The following is a 17,402-nucleotide window of genomic DNA, read 5'->3' on the forward strand; positions in this document are numbered from 1 at the left end:
CAACCCTGGGCAGCTCCAGACTAGGAGGAGTCTGGCTGGAAACTGCCTGGAGGAGAAGGACCTGGGGGGGTTGGTTGACCAGGAGCCAGCAGGGGCCCAGGGGGCCAAGAAGGCCAAGGGCGTCTTGGCTTGGAGCAGAGCCGGCGTGGCCAGCAGGGCCAGGATCCACCCTGGATCCTGTGACCTCCAGAGGGTCCTTCCAACCCCACCATCCTGGGACTCGGGGACTGGAGCTTTCCCAGGCCTTGGTGCCGCCACCATTCCCGGTGCTCAGGAGGTTTCAGTGTCTCCTTTTTCCATCACCAGTTCCCTCCCTGGGTGAGTGAAATTACAGCGTCTCGTTAGCGTCTCAGCTGCAATTGCCTGAGTGATGCAACGGCAGCGCCCAATTTGCTGCAATCGCCCAATTTGTCTAAATTGATCTCTTCACTAGTAATTCTCTCAGAGTTGGGGAGGTGACCAGGTGGACCCTGCTTGGAGGAGGAAAAGCAGGGTTGGTGGCACCAGGGTCTCCTCCTCAGGTCTGGAAGGAGGTGGGAAGGGAATGGCAGGAGGTTTGGTGGCGCTGAGGTCCTCTCCTTGGCTCTGGAAGGAGTTGGAAGGGGATGGAAGGGGTGTTGGTGGCACCGAGGTCCTCTCTTTGGCTCTGGAAGGAGTTGGAAGGGAATGGAAGGGGTGTTGGTGGCTCTGAGGAGCTGGATGCCGGCTCGGTGATGGGCATCTAATGGACTTGGGCATCCAGGGGACGTTCCCAGCCCTGAGCTGCCGCTTTGGATGCTCTTGGAGATGGGTTTGAGGTGGGAAACGAGCTGGTGAGAAAAGATCCTGGTGTTAGCAATTGGTATTTCCCCAAAAGTATGAGCTTTTTCCTCCCATTTTGCAGCACTTTGAGGTCCCTAAAGATGCTTTTTCCCAAAAAATGAGATTATTATTCCAGTTTTGCAGCACTTTGAGGTCCCCAAAGATGCTTTTTCCATGGAAATGAGAGTTTTATTCCAGTTTTGAAGCACTTTGAGGTCTGTAAAGACGCTGTTTCCCCAAAAATGAACTTTTTCCTCCATTTCTGTGGCGCGTACTGGTCCCTAAAGCTGCTTTTTTCCTGGAAATGAGCGTTTTCCTCCAATCTTGCAGCACTTTAGAGTCCCTAAAGCTGCTTTTTTTGCTAGGAATGAGCTTTTTCCTCCCGTTCTGCTGCGACTGGGGTACCCGAGGATGCCCAGCTGTCGCTGGCAGAGCCGCGGGGACCTCTCCGTGCTCGTCCCCTCGCGGTGGGAGCCGCCGGCGCGCGGTGCGGACAGATGGTTGGCAGGTGCCGGCCCGGTGCTCGCCGCGGCACCGGATTCCAGCGAGAGGGCGGCCGTGCCGGGCTTGGCAGAAGCTGCAGCGTCAGCTGGAACGTCAGCTGGGAGCGGTTCCTCCTCTCCCTGCGGAGGCTCTGCTGGCATCCTCAGCTCGGCAGCCTCCAGGAGCCGCTGCCAGGAGAGGTGGCGGCACCACACACGGCATCGCTGTGGATGGGGGGCAGGAGGATCTGCAGAGGGACCTGGATCCGTGGATGGAGGGCAGGAGGATCTGCAGAGGGATCTGGATCCATGGCTGGAGGGCAGGAGGATCTGCAGAGGGATCTGGATCCATGTCTGGAGGGCAGGAGGATCTGCAGAGGGACCTGGATCCATGGCTGGAGGGCAGGAGGATCTGCAGAGGGATCTGGATCCATGGCTGGAGGGCAGGAGGATCTGCAGAGGGACCTGGATCCATGGCTGGAGGGCCGGAGGATCTGCAGAGGGATCTGGCTCCATGGCTGGAGGGCAGGAGGATCTGCAGAGGGACCTGGATCCATGACTGGAGGGCAGGAGGCTCTGCAGAGGGATGTGGATCCATGGCTGGAGGGCAGGAGGCTCTGCAGAGGGATCTGGATCCATGGCTGGAGGGCAGGAGGATCTGCAGAGGGATCTGGATCCATGGCTGGAGGGCAGGAGGCTCTGCAGAGGGATCTGGATCCATGGCTGGAGGGCAGGAGGCTCTGCAGAGGGATCTGGATCCATGGCTGGAGGGCAGGAGGATCTGCAGAGGGATCTGGCCAGGCTGGATCCATGGGCTGAGACCAAGAGCATAAGGATCAACCAGGCCAAGTGCCGGGTCCTGCTCTTGGATCCCAACAACCCCGAGCAGCTCCAGGCTTGGGGAATATCAGCTGGAAAGCTGCCTGGAGGAGAAGGACCTGGGGGTGTTGGTTGAACATGATCCAGCAGGGGCCCAGGTGGCCAAGAAGGCCAAGGGCATCTTGGCTTGGATCAGACCCGGCGTGGCCAGCAGGTCCAGGGAGGTTCTTCTCCCTCTGGCCTCGGCCCTGGGGAGACCGCTCCTCGAATCCTGGGGTCAGTTCTGGGCCCCTCCCCACCAGAAGGATGTTGAGGCTCTGGAGCGAGTGCAGAGAAGAGCAATGAAGAGCACCTTCCCTGGAGGGGTTTAAGGCACGAGTGGACGAGGTGCTGAGGGACATGGGTTAGTGATTGATAGGAATGGTTGGACTCGATGATCTGGTGGGTCTCTTCCAACCTGGTTATTCTATGATTCTATGATCAGCAGGGGTTTTCCAACCCTTCCCAAGGAGGATTCTTCTTGTTCCTCATGTCCTTGGCTTCACACCCACCTGGTGGCTCCTCCCGTTGCTTTCAGCCATTCTTGGTCCCTTCATCCTTCCAGGAACGGGGTGTCTCAAGGCTTCCCAGCCTTGGAGGAACCTGGAGGAACCCCAAAGCTCCCCAAGGAGCTCCAGTTCATTCTGCGTTGGTGCTGGGAAGATCCCTGCTCCCCATCCGATCGGGATCCCTGTGCCGGTGATGAACTTCTCGCAGCCGCGATGACCCCAGCGCGGCGAGACGAATGGCCTGGGGGCCACCGGGCTCCACGTGGGGCCGAGATCTTGTTTCCTTAGTTGTCGAGCAGGGTTTGTACTCGAAAAAGCTCTTGAGCACTCAACGAGCATGAAAGATTAACGAGCGACGAACCCACGAGCTCATCAGTGTCTCGTCTGCGCTCAATTACGGTTACAGGGATCAGCCAAGCTTCCTCCACGGCTGGTGAAACGGAGATGATTGCCGGGGCGCACGGTGCTCGGAAACGTGGTTTTAATGCGTTTTCGATCTCGGCCAAGGAGCAGCGGCATCCGAGGAGCGGCGGGCGCGGCACGGGAGGCGCCGGAGTCCCCGATCAATATTTAATTGATGCTTCCAGCGAGAAGATGCATGAAGTCAGCATCTTCCACCGAGCAGCTCTCTGCCCCGCGGGCACCGCGCTGGCGCTGGAGGAGAAGTGATGAGCTGGCATCTCTCACGCCCTTCCCCCTGCGCTTGGTGGTGGAGCCAGGGTTCAGGGGATGCCGGGATCATAGAATAATTGGAAGAGACCCACCGGGTCATCGAGTCCAACCATTCCTATCAAACACAAGCTCCTGGATGAAGCTCCCCGTGCTCGGGTGTGCCGGCCACGCTCCTCCTGGCCACGTGCAGATGTGGAAAGGGTCCTCAGCCCAGCCGAGTGGAGTCCCCAGCCCTGGAGAGGTTTAAAAGCTGGGGAGATGAGGTGCTTGAGGACATGATTTAGTCGTGGACAGGTATGGCTGGAGTTGAGGATCTCCAAGGTCTTCGCCAACCTCCCGTTTCTATGATTCTATCCACACCAGCCCTGAGCAAACCCCACCCTGCAGAGCCCAGAGCTTCATCGCTTCCAGAGAAGCTGCCCCAGAAGTTCCCACCTTAAAGAGCTTTTAAAGCTTGACAAACTCCATCAGGAAGCGTTTTACGCCTCGTTTGTCACCTCAGGGTGGTGACAACCTGGGATGGAACAATAGGGGTGACACCCAGGCCCTAAAGGAGGCAGACAAGGAGCCCCTGGATGAGGAAGGGTTGCTCCTCACCCATCACGGCGTTGGCCAACACCAGAAGCCTTATCCAGCTTTATTTGGTGCAGAGGCCAGACCCGGTGGGATTTCTGCTGGGATTCCTGACCAAGGTCACCCCATAGGGTGGGAAAGAAGAGCAGCAGCTCCCCAAACCCACCGATCTCCATCCCAAAGCAGATTGAGGAACCGCAGAATCCCCAGGTTGGAAAAGACCTCCGAGATCATCAGGGTCAACCATCCATGACTGAACCAGATCCCTGAGCACCTCACCTGCCCATCTTCTAAACCCCTCCTGGGTTGGGGACGCCTCCACCTGCAGCTGTTCCAGCGCGTGAGAACCCTTGTGAAGAAGTTCCTCCTGATGTCCAACCCAAGCCTGCCCTGGGGCACCTTGAGGCCGATTCCTCTCATCCCATCCCTTGTTCCTTGGGAGAAGAGCCCAGCACCCACCTCTCCACAACCTCCTTCCATTGCCCTGATCTCCATCCCAAAGGGCTTCCCAGTCTCCCAGCCCAGGAGCAAACTGGAAGCTCTGGGGTGAGCGTGGAGGGAGCTGTGACATCAAGTTCTTTGTGCCCTCGAGGACCAGGCTTTTCCTGGCCACCTGGAGGATCTGCTCCTCCTTCCACCTGGAGGATCTGCTCCTCCTTCTCCCAGCCAGGAGACCACAGGGTCTGGCGTTCCCGTGCTGGAAGGAGACCCACCAGCAAGGCAGGAGAACCCAGCCCTGGGTCACCTCGAGAGGTGCTGGGGGTGGAAACAGGGTCCAGGTAGGGCTGTCGGCCACCACGGGCCACGCTGGCCCTGCCCACGTCCAGCCAAGCCTGACGAGCTCCAAGAGGAGAGCCCAGGTCCCGGGGAGCTGCGGGGACGCGGCTGCTCCCACAGATCCTGCGCAGCGAGAAGCCAGCGGCAACGCTGGGCGTTCTGGAGAGCTGCTGGTGAACCCTCCTTGTCCTGCCCGGCCCAAGGCAGCAGAACTCATCCTGCAGGTCCCGAGGAGGCCAATCCCTCCGTCCTGGGCCACCTCCTTCCTCCCTGGGTCTCCCTGCAAACCCCACCTGCTCCATCCATGGAATCTTGGGTTGGGTTGGAAGGGACCTCCAAGCCCATCCAGTTCCAGGTGCAGGGACGCCTCCCACGGGATCAGGGGCTCCAAGCCCATCCAACATGGGTCTCTATTCCTTTCATGGTCCTCAAGGGTCTGGGCTCACCCTCCCAGATAGGTTTGAAGGACGAAGCTCAGCCTTTCAGGGTTTGCAGCTCCTGGTTGGTCACTGGGATTCTTTATGCTGAGCCCTGACTTGATGCGCATGGAATCCTGGAATGGGTTGGATTGGAAGGGACCTCCAAGCCCATCCAGCTCCAACCCAGGGACACCTCCCGCTGGATCAGGGGCTCCATGGAGCAGCCACCACTGCTGGGGGCAAACTAGGCCAGGGCCTCATCGCCCTCAGCTTGAAGAATTTCTTCCCACTGTCTCGTCTAAATCTTCCTCTTCCAATTTAAAGCCATTCCCCCGCATCCTGTCACTCCAGACCCTTGGAAAAGCCCCTCCCCAGCGTTCCTGGAGCCCCTTTCCACACTGGAAGCTGCTCTGAGGTCTCCTCGGAGCCTTCTCTTCTCCAGGCTGAACAACCCCAGCTCTCCCAGCCTGTCCTCAGAGCAGAGGGGCTCCAGCCCTCACACCATTAGGTTGGACTCAATGATGCTGGAGGTCTTTTCCAACGTAGTGATCATCTCCATGGCCTCTGGCCCCGTTCCAACAGCTCCATCTCCTTCTTCTGCTGAGGGTTCCAGATCTGGACACCACTCCCTACTTCCTAAAGAGGTTCCATGCAGTGTTCCCATCCCTCTGACCCAGCAGCAGCGCCTGGTCTTCCACCACTGGTGCTTTGAGGGGGAGCTGGTGTCCTACCAGTTTGTATTTAGGAGGACGATGGTTCGAGCAGGCTTTGTGCTGTCCTCTCCAGGAGCTCCTCTGCTCCCAGGAGCTTCATCAGGTGCTAAAGAAGAACCAGGCCGAGCCGGCGTCTCCTCCGCGCAGCTGCTTGGCTTCTCGGGGCAGTCGGCAAACGTTTCTCGGTCTGTGAGGCGAGCGTGAAAACGCTGATGGGAAAATGAAGCGTTGACCTTTTGGTCTCATCTGGAAGCTCCCGTGAATCGTCTCCTGATGACAAAATTGCCCTAAATTAGAGGGGAGCCGCGCGGTTCTGCCGCGGTGATGAACTCTGCAATTAACGTCCCGCTTAGCAACAACGCCCTCGCGCCCTGGGAAGCCGAAGCCGTGATTTTCGGGATGCGATGAACCTGCTTCTGGGAAGGGTGAGGGATCTTTTGCCTGGCTGGAGGAACCTCTGCTCCAGCTGGGAGGCAGCACCGCGCGGCAGGGAACCACAGCTGAGCTCAGCGCGGCTCTGCCTCCTCGCCCGGCATCGTAGGATCGTGGGGTGGGTTGGGTTGGAAGGGACCTCAAAACTCATCCAGTTCCAACCTGAATCCTGGAATGGGTTGGGTTGGGAAGGACCTCCAAGCCCATCCAGCTCCAACTTGAGTCCTGGAATGGGAATCTCAGGGAGGAGATGCTCCAACATGTGTTTCAGGACCTCTCCTGGCTCTCTCCTGGCCCCCACAGCCCCCCAGCTCCATCACAGGGAGGAGATGCTCCAACATGCGTTACGGGGCTGATCCTGACACCCACAAACCCTGCCAGCACCAGGAACTGTGCTTGCCCCGTGCCCTGTGCCTGCACCCAGACCCCGTTTGTGCTGCTTGCAGCCCTCCAGCAGCTGCTGCTGCAAAGCAGAGGTGGAAGAAATGTTCTCCTGGGAGGGTGGGGAGGCCCTGGAACAGGTTGCCCAGAGAAGCCGTGGCTGCCCTGTCCCTGGAGGGGTTGAAGACCAGGCTGGATGGGGCTTGGAGCTCGTGATCCAGTGGGAGGTGTCCCTGGGTTGGAACTGGATGAGCTTTGAGGTCCCTTCCAACCCAACCCATTTTTTGATTCCATGATTCTCACTTGCCATGAACCCAAACCCCCAGATCCCATCCCTGGAGGGGTTCAAGGCCAGGTTGATGGGGTTGAAGGCCCTGATCCAGAGGGATCCCTATGGCAGGGGTGGGACTGAGTGGCTTTGGGGTCCCTTCCATCCCAACCCTTCTGTGATTCTGTGGTGACAGCGACAGCTCGGGCTGGCTCCTCTCCCAGCGCGGGCTCCGCAGCTCCATCCTCCCAAGCTCCATCCTCCCAGGCTTTGTTGCCATCGCTGCTGTCCTACTTTTCTCTGGCTGCTATTCTTCCCGTCCGTCACGTGCGGGTTCGGTGCCGCGTGCCTGGCTACGGCGTCTCATCCGCGGGCGGCTGCGAGCTGCGCTCCGAGCTGCTCCCAATCCCTTCAAACACCTCCCTCAGCATCACGTCACGCACTGGGAGCTGCACCAGGGGCAGGAATTCGATTCCCCGGGCGCGGGGATGTGGTGGAAGGGGCTGCGTGTGTGTCCTCTGAAAGGACGAGCAACCCTGACGCTGGGAGTGACGACCCCGAACCGCGGGATGTGCGGCTCCCATCGGAATTCCTGGTGGATGATGCTGGAAGTGCAGGTGTTTGTCCTTAGATCTTAGAATCCTGGAATAGTTTGGGTTGGAAGGGACCTCAAAGCCCATCCAGTCCCACCCACTGCCCTGGGCAGGGACACCTCCCACTGGATCAGGGGCTCCAAGCCCCATCCAGCCTGGCCTTGAACCCCTCCAGGGACGGGGCAGACACGGCTTCTTTGGTGTTCCACCTCTTCCAGGGTCTCCCCACCCTCATGGTGAAGAAATTCCTCCTCCTGTCCAGTCTAACTCTGCCCCTCTCCAGTTTATCCCCATTCCCTTCATCCTGTCACCCCAAGCCATTGTGAACAGCCCCTCCCCCGCTTTCCTGGAGCCCCTTCAGGTTCTGGAAGGTCTCTCTAAGGTCTCCTCGGAGCCTTCTCTTCTCCACAACCCCAACTCTCTCAGCCTGTCCTTGTACAGGAGGTTCTCCAGCCCTCGCATCATCCTTGGAGCCTCCTCTGGCCCCGTCCCAACAGCTCCATCTCCTTCTCCTGCTGAGGATTCCAGCCCTGGCCCCAACCCTCCAGCTGAGGTCTCCCCGAGAGGAGCAGAGGGGACAATCCCCTCCCTCCCTGCTGGCCACGTTCTCTGGATGCAGCCCAGGACACGGGGGGTTTCTGGGCTGTGAGTGCCCGTTGTGGCTCCTGTGGAGCTTCTCCTCCCCCAGACCCCCAAGTCCTTCTCCCCAGGGCTGCTCACCATCCATTCTGCGCTTGGTGTTGCTCTGACCCAGTGTAGGACGTTGCCCTCGGCTTGGTTGAACTCGATGAGGTTCTCCCAGCCTGTTTTATTGATGCTCCCTTGGCTCGACAAGCGATTCAACTTCATTTAAAGCCAAATCGAAAGGTTGGGGCGTTACATACAAACCCCTTTTGAGATTCCCAAGGATTTGAATCCATCTCCATTTCCTCATTAGTAGTGACATTATCTCCTTGTCCGAGGAGAGGTGGCTCTTGGTGCTCGCTGCCAATGAATTATGGTTCATGAATTCCCCGTTGACGGGTAAAGTCGTGCTTGGGTGCTTTCCCCAATTAGTTCTTCCGAAAGGGCGTCGTGTTCCCTGCTGCGGCCAGAGGTGCTCAGAGCTGGGCAAGAGGTCAGCGTGGAGCCGTGAAGCATCCTCTGTGGAGGAGAAACTCCTCGTGAGCCACAATGTGTGCTCGCAGCCCAGAAACCCCCCGTGTCCTGGGCTGCATCCAGAGAACGTGGCCAGCAGGGAGGGAGGGGATTGTCCCCTCTGCTCCTCTCGGGGAGACCTCAGCTGGAGGGTTGGGGCCAGGGCTGGAATCCTCAGCAGGAGAAGGAGATGGAGCTGTTGGAACGGGGCCAGAGGAGGCTCCAAGGATGATGCGAGGGCTGGAGAACCTCCCGTCCGAGGACAGGCTGAGAGAGTTGGGGTTGTTGAGCCTGGAGAAGAGAAGGCTGCGGGGAGACCTTAGAGCAGCTTCCAGTATGGAAAGGGGCTCCAGGAAAGCTGGGGAGGGGCTCTTGATCAGGGAAGGCAGGGACAGGACAAGGGGGATGGTTTTGAGCTGAAAGAGCAGAGATTGAGATGAGATCTTGGGGAGAAAGGTTCTCCTGTGCATGTGGGGAGGCCCTGGCCCAGGTTGCCGAGGGGAGCTGTGGCTGCCCCATCCCTGGAGGGGTTCCAGGCCAGGCTGGATGGGGCTTGGAGCCCCTGATCCCGTGGGAGGTGTCCCTGCCCCTGGCAGGGGTGGAACTGGATGGGCTTGGAGGTCCCTTCCAGCCCAGCCCATTCCAGGATTCCATGCGAATCAAGGCAGGGCTCAGCATAAAATTAATTCCAGTGGCCACCAACCAGGAGATGCAAACCCTGAAAGGCTGAGCTTTGTCCTTCAAACCTATCTGTGAGGCTGAACCGAAGCCTCCAGGTCCATGAAAGAAATGGAGACCCAGGTTTGATGAGCCCCTGATCCAGTGGGAGATGTCCCTGGGTTGGAACTGGTTGGGCTTTGGGGTCCCCTTAACCCAACCCATTCCATGATTTGGGTTGGAACTGGGAGGGCTTTGGGGTCCCTTCTAACCCAAACCGTTTCATGGTTTTCTGATTCTGTGCTCTCGCTCCAGCCCAAAAGCCTGAGTTCAGCTCTTCCCCAGCTGCTCCTCAGCCTGAAGGATGCTGGGACAACGAAATTGCCTAGAAATCCCTTCTCGCCTTTGCCTTGATGGGTGTCAGTGGAGCCTTTCCTTGCAGAGGATAATCCCGCTTTTAACGAGGTCATTTGCGCTGATTAGAGCCCAGCAGGGTCCTGCTGAGCCGGCGCGGTGACCGCGCTATCTGCTGGCACCAGGCCCCCACGGGTCGCAAGTCGAGAGGGAGGGATCCCGACGACGCTCATAATTAGCCCGAGCGTTTAATTTAATAAAACAAATGAGTGGGAACGGAAGCGCGCTCTGCTCGGAACGCGCTGCATGGAATTAGGAGTTGTCTTCGTTCCGCGCTGGCGGCTCGGTGAGCGCCTCGGACACAGCTTCCCTTTGCCGAGCCTGGCGCCGGCGCCCGGTGCCGCCTCCAAGGGGTCTGGAGGGTCAGGAGGGGGGTCAGGGATGGAGGGGCTTCTGCGAGGCTTGGCAGTGGGGTTGGGAGATGCGCGGCATCTGCTCTTCAGTTGCAGCTTCCACACTTCAACTGTGGCTTTGACACATCAATCGTGGCTTCCATACTTCAACCGTGGCATCTATAGTTGAACCATGGCACCAGTTGGAGAAGAGAAGGCTTTGAGGAAACCTTAGAGCGACCTTCCAGTACCTGACGGGGCTCCAGGAAAGCTGGGGAGGGGCTGTTCCCAAAGGCTTGTGGTGATGGGACGAGGGGAATGGGGATAAACTGGAGAGGGACAGAGTTAGACTGGACAGGAGGAGGAATTTCTTCACCATGAGGGTGGGGAGGCCCTGGAACAGGCTGCCCAGAGAAGCCATGGATTCCCTATCCCCGGAGGTGTTGAAGGCACTGGTGAGACCGCTCCTCGAATCCTGGGGTCAGTTCTGGGCCCTCCCCACCAGAAGGATGTTGAGGCTCTGGAGCGAGTGCAGAGAAGAGCAACGGAGCTGGGGAAGGGGCTGGAGAAGAAGCCTGAGGGCCCTGGGGGTGTTTAGCCTGGAGAAGAGGAGGCTGAGGGGAGACCTCATTGCTCTCTGCAACTCCCTGAGAGGAGGTTGTGGAGAGGAGGGAGCTGGGCTCCTCTCCCAAGGGACAGGGGACAGGACGAGAGGGAATGGCCTCAAGCTCCACCAGGGGAGGGTCAGGATGGACATCAGGATGAAATCTTTCCTGGAAAGGGTGATTGGTCCCTGTCCGAGGCTGCCCAGGGAGGGGGTTGAGTCCCTTTCCCTGGAGGGGTTTAAGGGCCGGGTGGCCGAGGTGCTGAGGGACGTGGGTTAGTGATTGATGGGAACGGTTGGACTCGATGATCCCGTGGGTCTCTTCCAACCTGGTGATTCTATAATTCTGTGATAAGGCCAGGCTGGATGGGGCTTGGAGCCCCTGATCCAGTGGGAGGTGTCCCTGCCCATGGCCAGGGTAGGACTGGATGCTCTTTAAAGTCTCTTCCAACCCAACCCATTCTCTAAGACTCTACGATCCTTCCCCCTGGAGCCTAAGGTGCCTCTTTCTCCCCCTCCACATGCTGCCGGCCCCGCTTGCGGCCGCTTTGGGTGGCAGCTGGTGATCTCCACCTCGGTTCATCCTCACGTGTCGCTTTGAGTTGATTTGCTGCACTAATTGCTTTACAAATCACACGCTTCTCTAATTGCTCCAGCCAGGAGTGACGAGAGCTCTTCCCACAGCTCTTCCCATCCCGCAGACCCACCACGCGCGGCACCGTGGCCCCTGCAGTTTCCCACGCTGGGATTCTCGGAAAGGACCCCAAATCCTGCCTTTCCCCAGTATCGGCTTTTTTACACCACCCCCCCGGGCAGGATGCGATCCTTCACACCGGAAAATTGACATTAATTAGCTCCTGGATGGCGTTAACAATGTTAATTAACAGCAGAGCCAGGATTCTCGCATCTGGGGAGATGTTTAATCCACGTGGGGTTGGGAGGAGGGAGCCGAGGGGGCTGCCGATGGCTGGTCCAGCCCTGGGATCAGTGCCCGCCTCGACCTGCGTCGAGGTTCATCTGAAACCCCAGAGCGTCTCCCTCCTGGGCTGCCCAGCCTGGGTCCACGACGAGGCACCACGTGGCCATGGCCTTGGGGATGGGAATCAAGGGATGGGTTGGGTTTGCTGGAAGAGAGGTGAAGCCCTGGCTGAGGCTGCCCAGCGCGGTGGTGGAGTCCCCATCCCTGGAGGGGCTCCCAAGCCAGACAGACGAGGTTCTCCGGGACGGTTCGGTCATGGTCAGGGGTGGTTGGACTCAGTGATCTCCAAGGTCTTCTCCATCCGAGGGATCCCATCGTTTGCTGCATGGATGCTCCTGTGCTTTGAGCTTTTGGCTCGCAAACCCCTTCACCAAAGCGGTTCCGTTCGGTGTCTCCGTGATCTGCTGGGCGGTCGTTCGGTTCTGCTGCCGCTCCTGCCATCAGGTTGGTTTTTGCTGTTTCTTAGAAAGCCTCAATCCTGGATCCAATATCTCTACTGGCTTCCAGCCCAATCGTCCTCTCCCATAGGGAAATATCATTCTGACTGGGCGTCAACTGGGACTTAACAGGGCTGAGGGGCCGCGGTTAACGGCGCGGTGAATTGGACACTTAACGGTGCCGTTATCCGCCTCCCGGCACAGCTCGTTGCCTTTTACTTGCACTGGGAATTGCAGCATCAATTCTTCCTCAGCATCGCGGCAGGACCCGGCTCGCGGCTCTCCGGCAGCTCCATCGTCCCATTGTGTCCTGTTCCAGCACTTGGGGATGCGCCGAGGGTGCTGCTTCCGTGGTTTGACGGCACAGGTTTGCTTTTGTGCCGTGCCGAGTGGAGCTGGAGGCTGCCGAGCCCTCACACGGTGTCACCAGGGCAGCTTCTCCGTCTTCTCCCCGACACGAGCTGGTGAATCCCTGGCGGAGGAGCCTGTCGGGAGCGCTAACTCGGACTAGAAAAAGAGTGGCTGGAGAGCTGCCTGGAGGAGAAGGACCTGGGGGGGTTGGTTGACCAGGAGCCAGCAGGGGCCCAGGGGGCCAAGAAGGCCAAGGGCATCTTGGCTTGGAGCAGAGCCGGCGTGGCCAGCAGGGCCAGGGAGGTTCTTCTCCCTCTGGCCTCGGCCCTGGGGAGACCGCTCCTCGAATCCTGGGGTCAGTGCTGGGCCCTCCCCACCAGAAGGATGTTGAGGCTCTGGAGCGAGTGCAGAGAAGAGCAACGAAGCTGGGGAAGGGGCTGGAGAAGAAGCCTGAGGGCCCTGGGGGTGTTTAGCCTGGAGAAGAGGAGGCTGAGGGGAGACCTCATTGCTCTCTCCAACTCCCTGAGAGGAGGTTGTGGAGAGGAGGGAGCTGGGCTCTTCTCCCAAGGGACAGGGGACAGGACAAGAGGGAATGGCCTCAAGCTCCACCAGGGGAGGGTCAGGCTGGACATTAGGAAAAAAATTTTCCCAGAAAGGGTGATTGGTCCCTGTCCGAGGCTGCCCAGGGAGGGGGTTGAGGCCCCTTCCCTGGAGGGGTTTAAGGGCCGGGTGGACGAGGTGCTGAGGGACATGGGTTAGTGATCGATGGGGATGGTTGGACTTGATGGTCCAGTGTGTCCTTTCCAACCTAGTCATTCTGTGATTCTATGAACTCCGTGCCAGGACCCACAGCCGCACCGTGCCTCCGCCGTGCCGAATGCGATGGGGGATGCGTCCCCTGGGAGCTTTGAAAGCAAAGCTGGGGGGTCTTTGAGCCCAGCTCCCGTTCCTCCTCGTGCCGAGGCCTCCGAGCCCCTCGCCGATCCCTTTTGTGCCGCCAGGATTGGTGCCGGCAGCTGGAGCCCCCGGCACGGCACCGGGAGCCGGGGCCGCCAGGGCTTCACCACTCGCTCCCGTCATCCCCTGCCGGGCGCTGCGGGGCGGGATGAGGGACTTGACAGCCTGTGCCTGGGAGACACTTCATCAAGCAATTAATCTGGAGTTCGTTAGCGAGGACTAATTAGCGTTTGTGCAGGAGAAGGAGCCGGGCAGCCTCGTTTGGCTTGGAGCTTCACCGTGACCTTGTGGAGGTTGGGAGGGACTCATCATCGCAGCCCGTCCCACCACGGCTCTGGGAGGAGGAGAGCGGAGGGAGAGCCGTGTCCTCCCCGCCGGGGGTGGGATCTGGAGCTTGGAGCCACCACGGGGTCTCGGGGACCAGGGATGGTCCCACAGGCAGAGTCAAGAGGTCGTGGAGTCATGGAATGGGTTGGGTTGGAAGGGACCTCAGAGACCATCCATTCCACCTCTTGCCCTGGGCAGGGACACCTCCCACTGGATCAGGGGCTCCAACCCCATCCAACCTGGCCTTGAACCCCTCCAGGGATGGGGCAGCCACGGCTTCTCTGGGCAACCTGGGCCAGGGCCTCCCCACCTTCCCAGGAGAACATTTCTCCCCAAGATCTCATCTCCGTCTCTCCTCTTTCAGCTCAAAACCGTTCCCCTCATCCTGTCCCTGCCCTCCCTGATTTTGAGCCCCTCCCCAGCTTTCCTGGAGCCCCTCTCCATACTGGAAGGTCGCTCTAAGGTCTCCCTGGAGCTGGACGACCCCACCTCTCCCAGCCTGTCCTCACAGCAGAGGTTCTTCAGCCCTTGCGTCACCTCTGTGGCCTCCTGGACCCGTTCCAGCCGGGCAGGCGAGTGGGTGACCACCACGTGGTTGGCTTGGTGTTGCGGAGCTGCTCGGATGGGGCTGGAGATCATCGATCTTGGGGTTGGCTGCACGGGAGGGGCAGCCTTTGAGTGTGAGCATTTATTTTGGGTGCTCTCCTGGGCTTTTGGGGGTCTCACCTTGACTTTTGGGGCCTCACCTGGACTTGTGGGGCCTCGCCTTGGCTTTTGGGGTTCTCACCTTGGCATTTGAGATCTCTGCTTGGATTTTGTGGTCTCTCCTGAGATTTCAGGACCTCTCTTTGGCATTTTGTGTCTCTCCATGGCTTCTGAGGTCTCTCCTTGGATTTTGGGGTCTCTCCTGAGATTTCAAGGCCTCTCTTTTGCTTTAGGGCTCTCTCCTTGGGTTTGATGGAGGTGGAGATGGGGATGGGGATGGAGATGGAGGTGGGGATGGGGATGGAGGTGGGGATGGGGATGGAAATGGGGATGGGGCTTTCCCTCTGGCAGCAGCGCGTGACGGCCCGTGCTGGGGCTTCCCCCTGGCCACCCGCCAGCCGTGCCGTCCCCGTGTGCTCGGCCGGGGCTTTGGTTGGATGGGGTGACGGCAAAGCCTTCTCCCTGCCGGCAAATCGGCTTTGGGGCCGGCTGGCTGGCACCGTTCTGCCACCCGCAGCACCCTGCCAGCCTCGTTACGCCCCCCTCGTTAGCTGCCAGGAAGCATTCCTGTGCCACGAGTGACACCGGGCCAATCCCGGCGAGCGTGGAAGCCCCTTTCCAGCAGAAATCCCGTCTGTGCCGATGCCGGACGGTGCCGTGCTCGGATCTGCTTCCAACAGGGTTTTGGTCGCTGTGGGGAGCAGGATCCTCCTGGGCTGGGTTTGGTGCCGCCGGCAGCACCGCGTGGGGACACCCTCGCAGGATCCATCCCGTTCCCATCGCCTTCTTCATCTTCTGTCTTCTTCTTCTGTCTTCTTCCGTCTTCTTCTGTCCAATTCAGCTCCTCCGGGGCTGGCTTTTACACCAGTCGATACACCCGTGACCCACCTTTGCCTGTCGAGATGTGCCAATCTCCACCTAGCAGGCCACACGTGCCAAGAGAGGAGTGTCCACAGGTCTCCTCCCCTTGCGCACGCGCTCTTCTGGCGGCGGTGGTCGACCTGGGGTCTCCTGATGAAGGCCAGTAGTCATCATCACCTTGCGCGCGTGCTCTGTTGGGTGCGGGTCCGTGGGAAGCCCCGTCACGAATCTTGCTGCCTTTTCCTCCTTGCTTCATGGATCTTTCGCAGTGGTGGGGAGCAGGGAGGCTTGGAGACAGGTACAGAACGTTTCTGATACAGTCAAGTTCTGAGGCTGAGAATGAGAAAATGTTGAGGCAGAAATCAATCCTTTGACCGACTCTTAGAGTTGGGGCAGGTTGGATTTGGTTGAGTTGGACTGGGTTCGCGTTGATTTGGGTTAGGTCAGATTGGGTTGAGTGGGGCAGGAGTGGGTAGGTTGGGTTGGGTGATGTAGGTTGGGTCGAGTGGAGTATCTTAGGTTGAGGTAGGTTGGGTTGGGTGGGTTACCTTGGCTTGAGGTAGGTTGCGTTGAGTTGGGTTCAAGTCGATCGAGTTGGCGTGGGCTCGGTTGGCTTCTCCTCCCTTGTCCCCCTCTGGAACGCTGCTGAGGCACCGTAACGGTGCTGCTGCCGGTGCCACCAACCACGCGGCGTGTCCAAAGCCGGCCCAGCACCAACGGGGGAGCTGGATCTGCTGGGAGAAGCTCTGCTGCTCCCTCCAGGGACCGTCGTGCCGTGTGGGGAGGTGGCCGTGCCGGGAGCCGTGCCCAGTGACCCTGAGCAAAGCCGAGGATTGGGAACATGGTTCCTTGCGCTCCCGGGGTCAAGAGCTTCCAATGACTCTGGGTCATTGCCAGCCTTGGTGGCACCGCAGTCCCCATCTCAGCTCTTTCCTAGCCGGGGCGTGGGCCCGTGCCGCCAGGAGATGCCGCGCTGTGCCGCGCTGGGGAGCCTGTTGGGTTCTCGGGAGCGCCGGTGACTCCTGGGAGTAGGGGGAGGCCCAGGGAGGGCGAGCAGAACCCACGTCCTACGTGGTTGATCTCGTCCATCTTCTATGTGACGTTCCTCCTGCTGATCCTGCTCCACGAGAGCTGCGGCAAAGCCGATGCCGGTGCCGCTGTGCGGTGCAGCTGGAGCCCTTCCCGGCCCCTCGGCGCCCCAGCGTCCTTCCCAAAAACTCCTTGGAAGGGATTTGATCTCCATGAGAGGCCCCACACGGCCAGATGCCGTCCAAGTCCCTTCCCCGGGCACCTCATCCTGCAGGCGCCGTTAATCACGGGCTGATAACGAGCTCCTTTAATGAGCGACGCGCGTGCAGGAGCCGGCGTAGCCGCAACCTTAATTACCGAGCTCTGGGAGCTGATGTTCTCCTCCTGTGCTGGGCGGGTGGTGGAGCAGGAGGAGACCCATGGGATGTTGCGTCCATCCTGCTTGGAAGGTGCTCGGGTCACCCAGGAGCTCCTCTTGGGGTTTTGGTGGCACCAGGGCTTGTACCTTGGGGTGGAGGAGCAGGAGGGCATCGTGGTTGGAGGCTCCTTGTGTCACCTAGAAGCTCCTCTTGGGTTTTGGTGGCACCAGGGCTGTGTTGGTGCTCCCAGAGCCCACCTGGGAGTGCAGGAGCTGCAGGGCACCCATGGGTGCTGGGGGCACCAGTTCTGGGGTGCCTGTTTCTTGGGGTGCTCGGCACAGGGTGGTTTTGGGGACTCTCCTGACCCTCGATGTCTCTCCCTGCAGGACAAGAACAGGAAGCTGAGGCCCCTCTATGACATTCCCTACATGTTCGAGGCCCGGGAGTTCCTGCGCAAGAAGCTCATCGGGAAGAAGGTAGGAGGGGACGGCGGCGAGGTCAGGAGATCATGGTGGGGCTGAGACCTTGTGCTGCGTATGCTGGAGGTCCCGATGTTCTTGAGGGCAAGAGGATCTGCAGAGGGATCTCGATCCATGGCTGGAGGGCAGGAGGATCTGCAGAGGGACCTGGATCCATGGCTGGAGGGCAGGAGGATCTGCAGAGGGACCTGGATCCATGGCTGGAGGGCAGGAGGATCTGCAGAGGGACCTGGATCCATGGCTGGAGGGCAGGAGGCTCTGCAGAGGGATCTGGATCCATGGCTGGAGGGCAGGAG

At 59.6% G+C, this 17,402-nt stretch overlaps 1 protein-coding gene across 1 annotated transcript in view; it reads left to right on the forward strand.

Annotated features, from left to right (window-relative positions):
• SND1 (staphylococcal nuclease and tudor domain containing 1) overlaps window positions 1-17,402 on the forward strand; it is a 100,266-nt gene that overhangs the window by 19,136 nt on the left and 63,728 nt on the right. Inside the window, exon 11 of the mRNA XM_069882302.1 lies at window positions 17,014-17,103. Within this exon, the coding sequence (XP_069738403.1) occupies window positions 17,014-17,103 (90 nt within the window). The remainder of the gene's footprint in view (window positions 1-17,013; window positions 17,104-17,402) is intronic.

Source organism: Phaenicophaeus curvirostris, unplaced genomic scaffold, assembly GCF_032191515.1.
Source record: "Phaenicophaeus curvirostris isolate KB17595 unplaced genomic scaffold, BPBGC_Pcur_1.0 scaffold_115, whole genome shotgun sequence".
In the NCBI taxonomy this organism is placed as follows: Eukaryota; Metazoa; Chordata; class Aves; order Cuculiformes; family Cuculidae; genus Phaenicophaeus; species Phaenicophaeus curvirostris.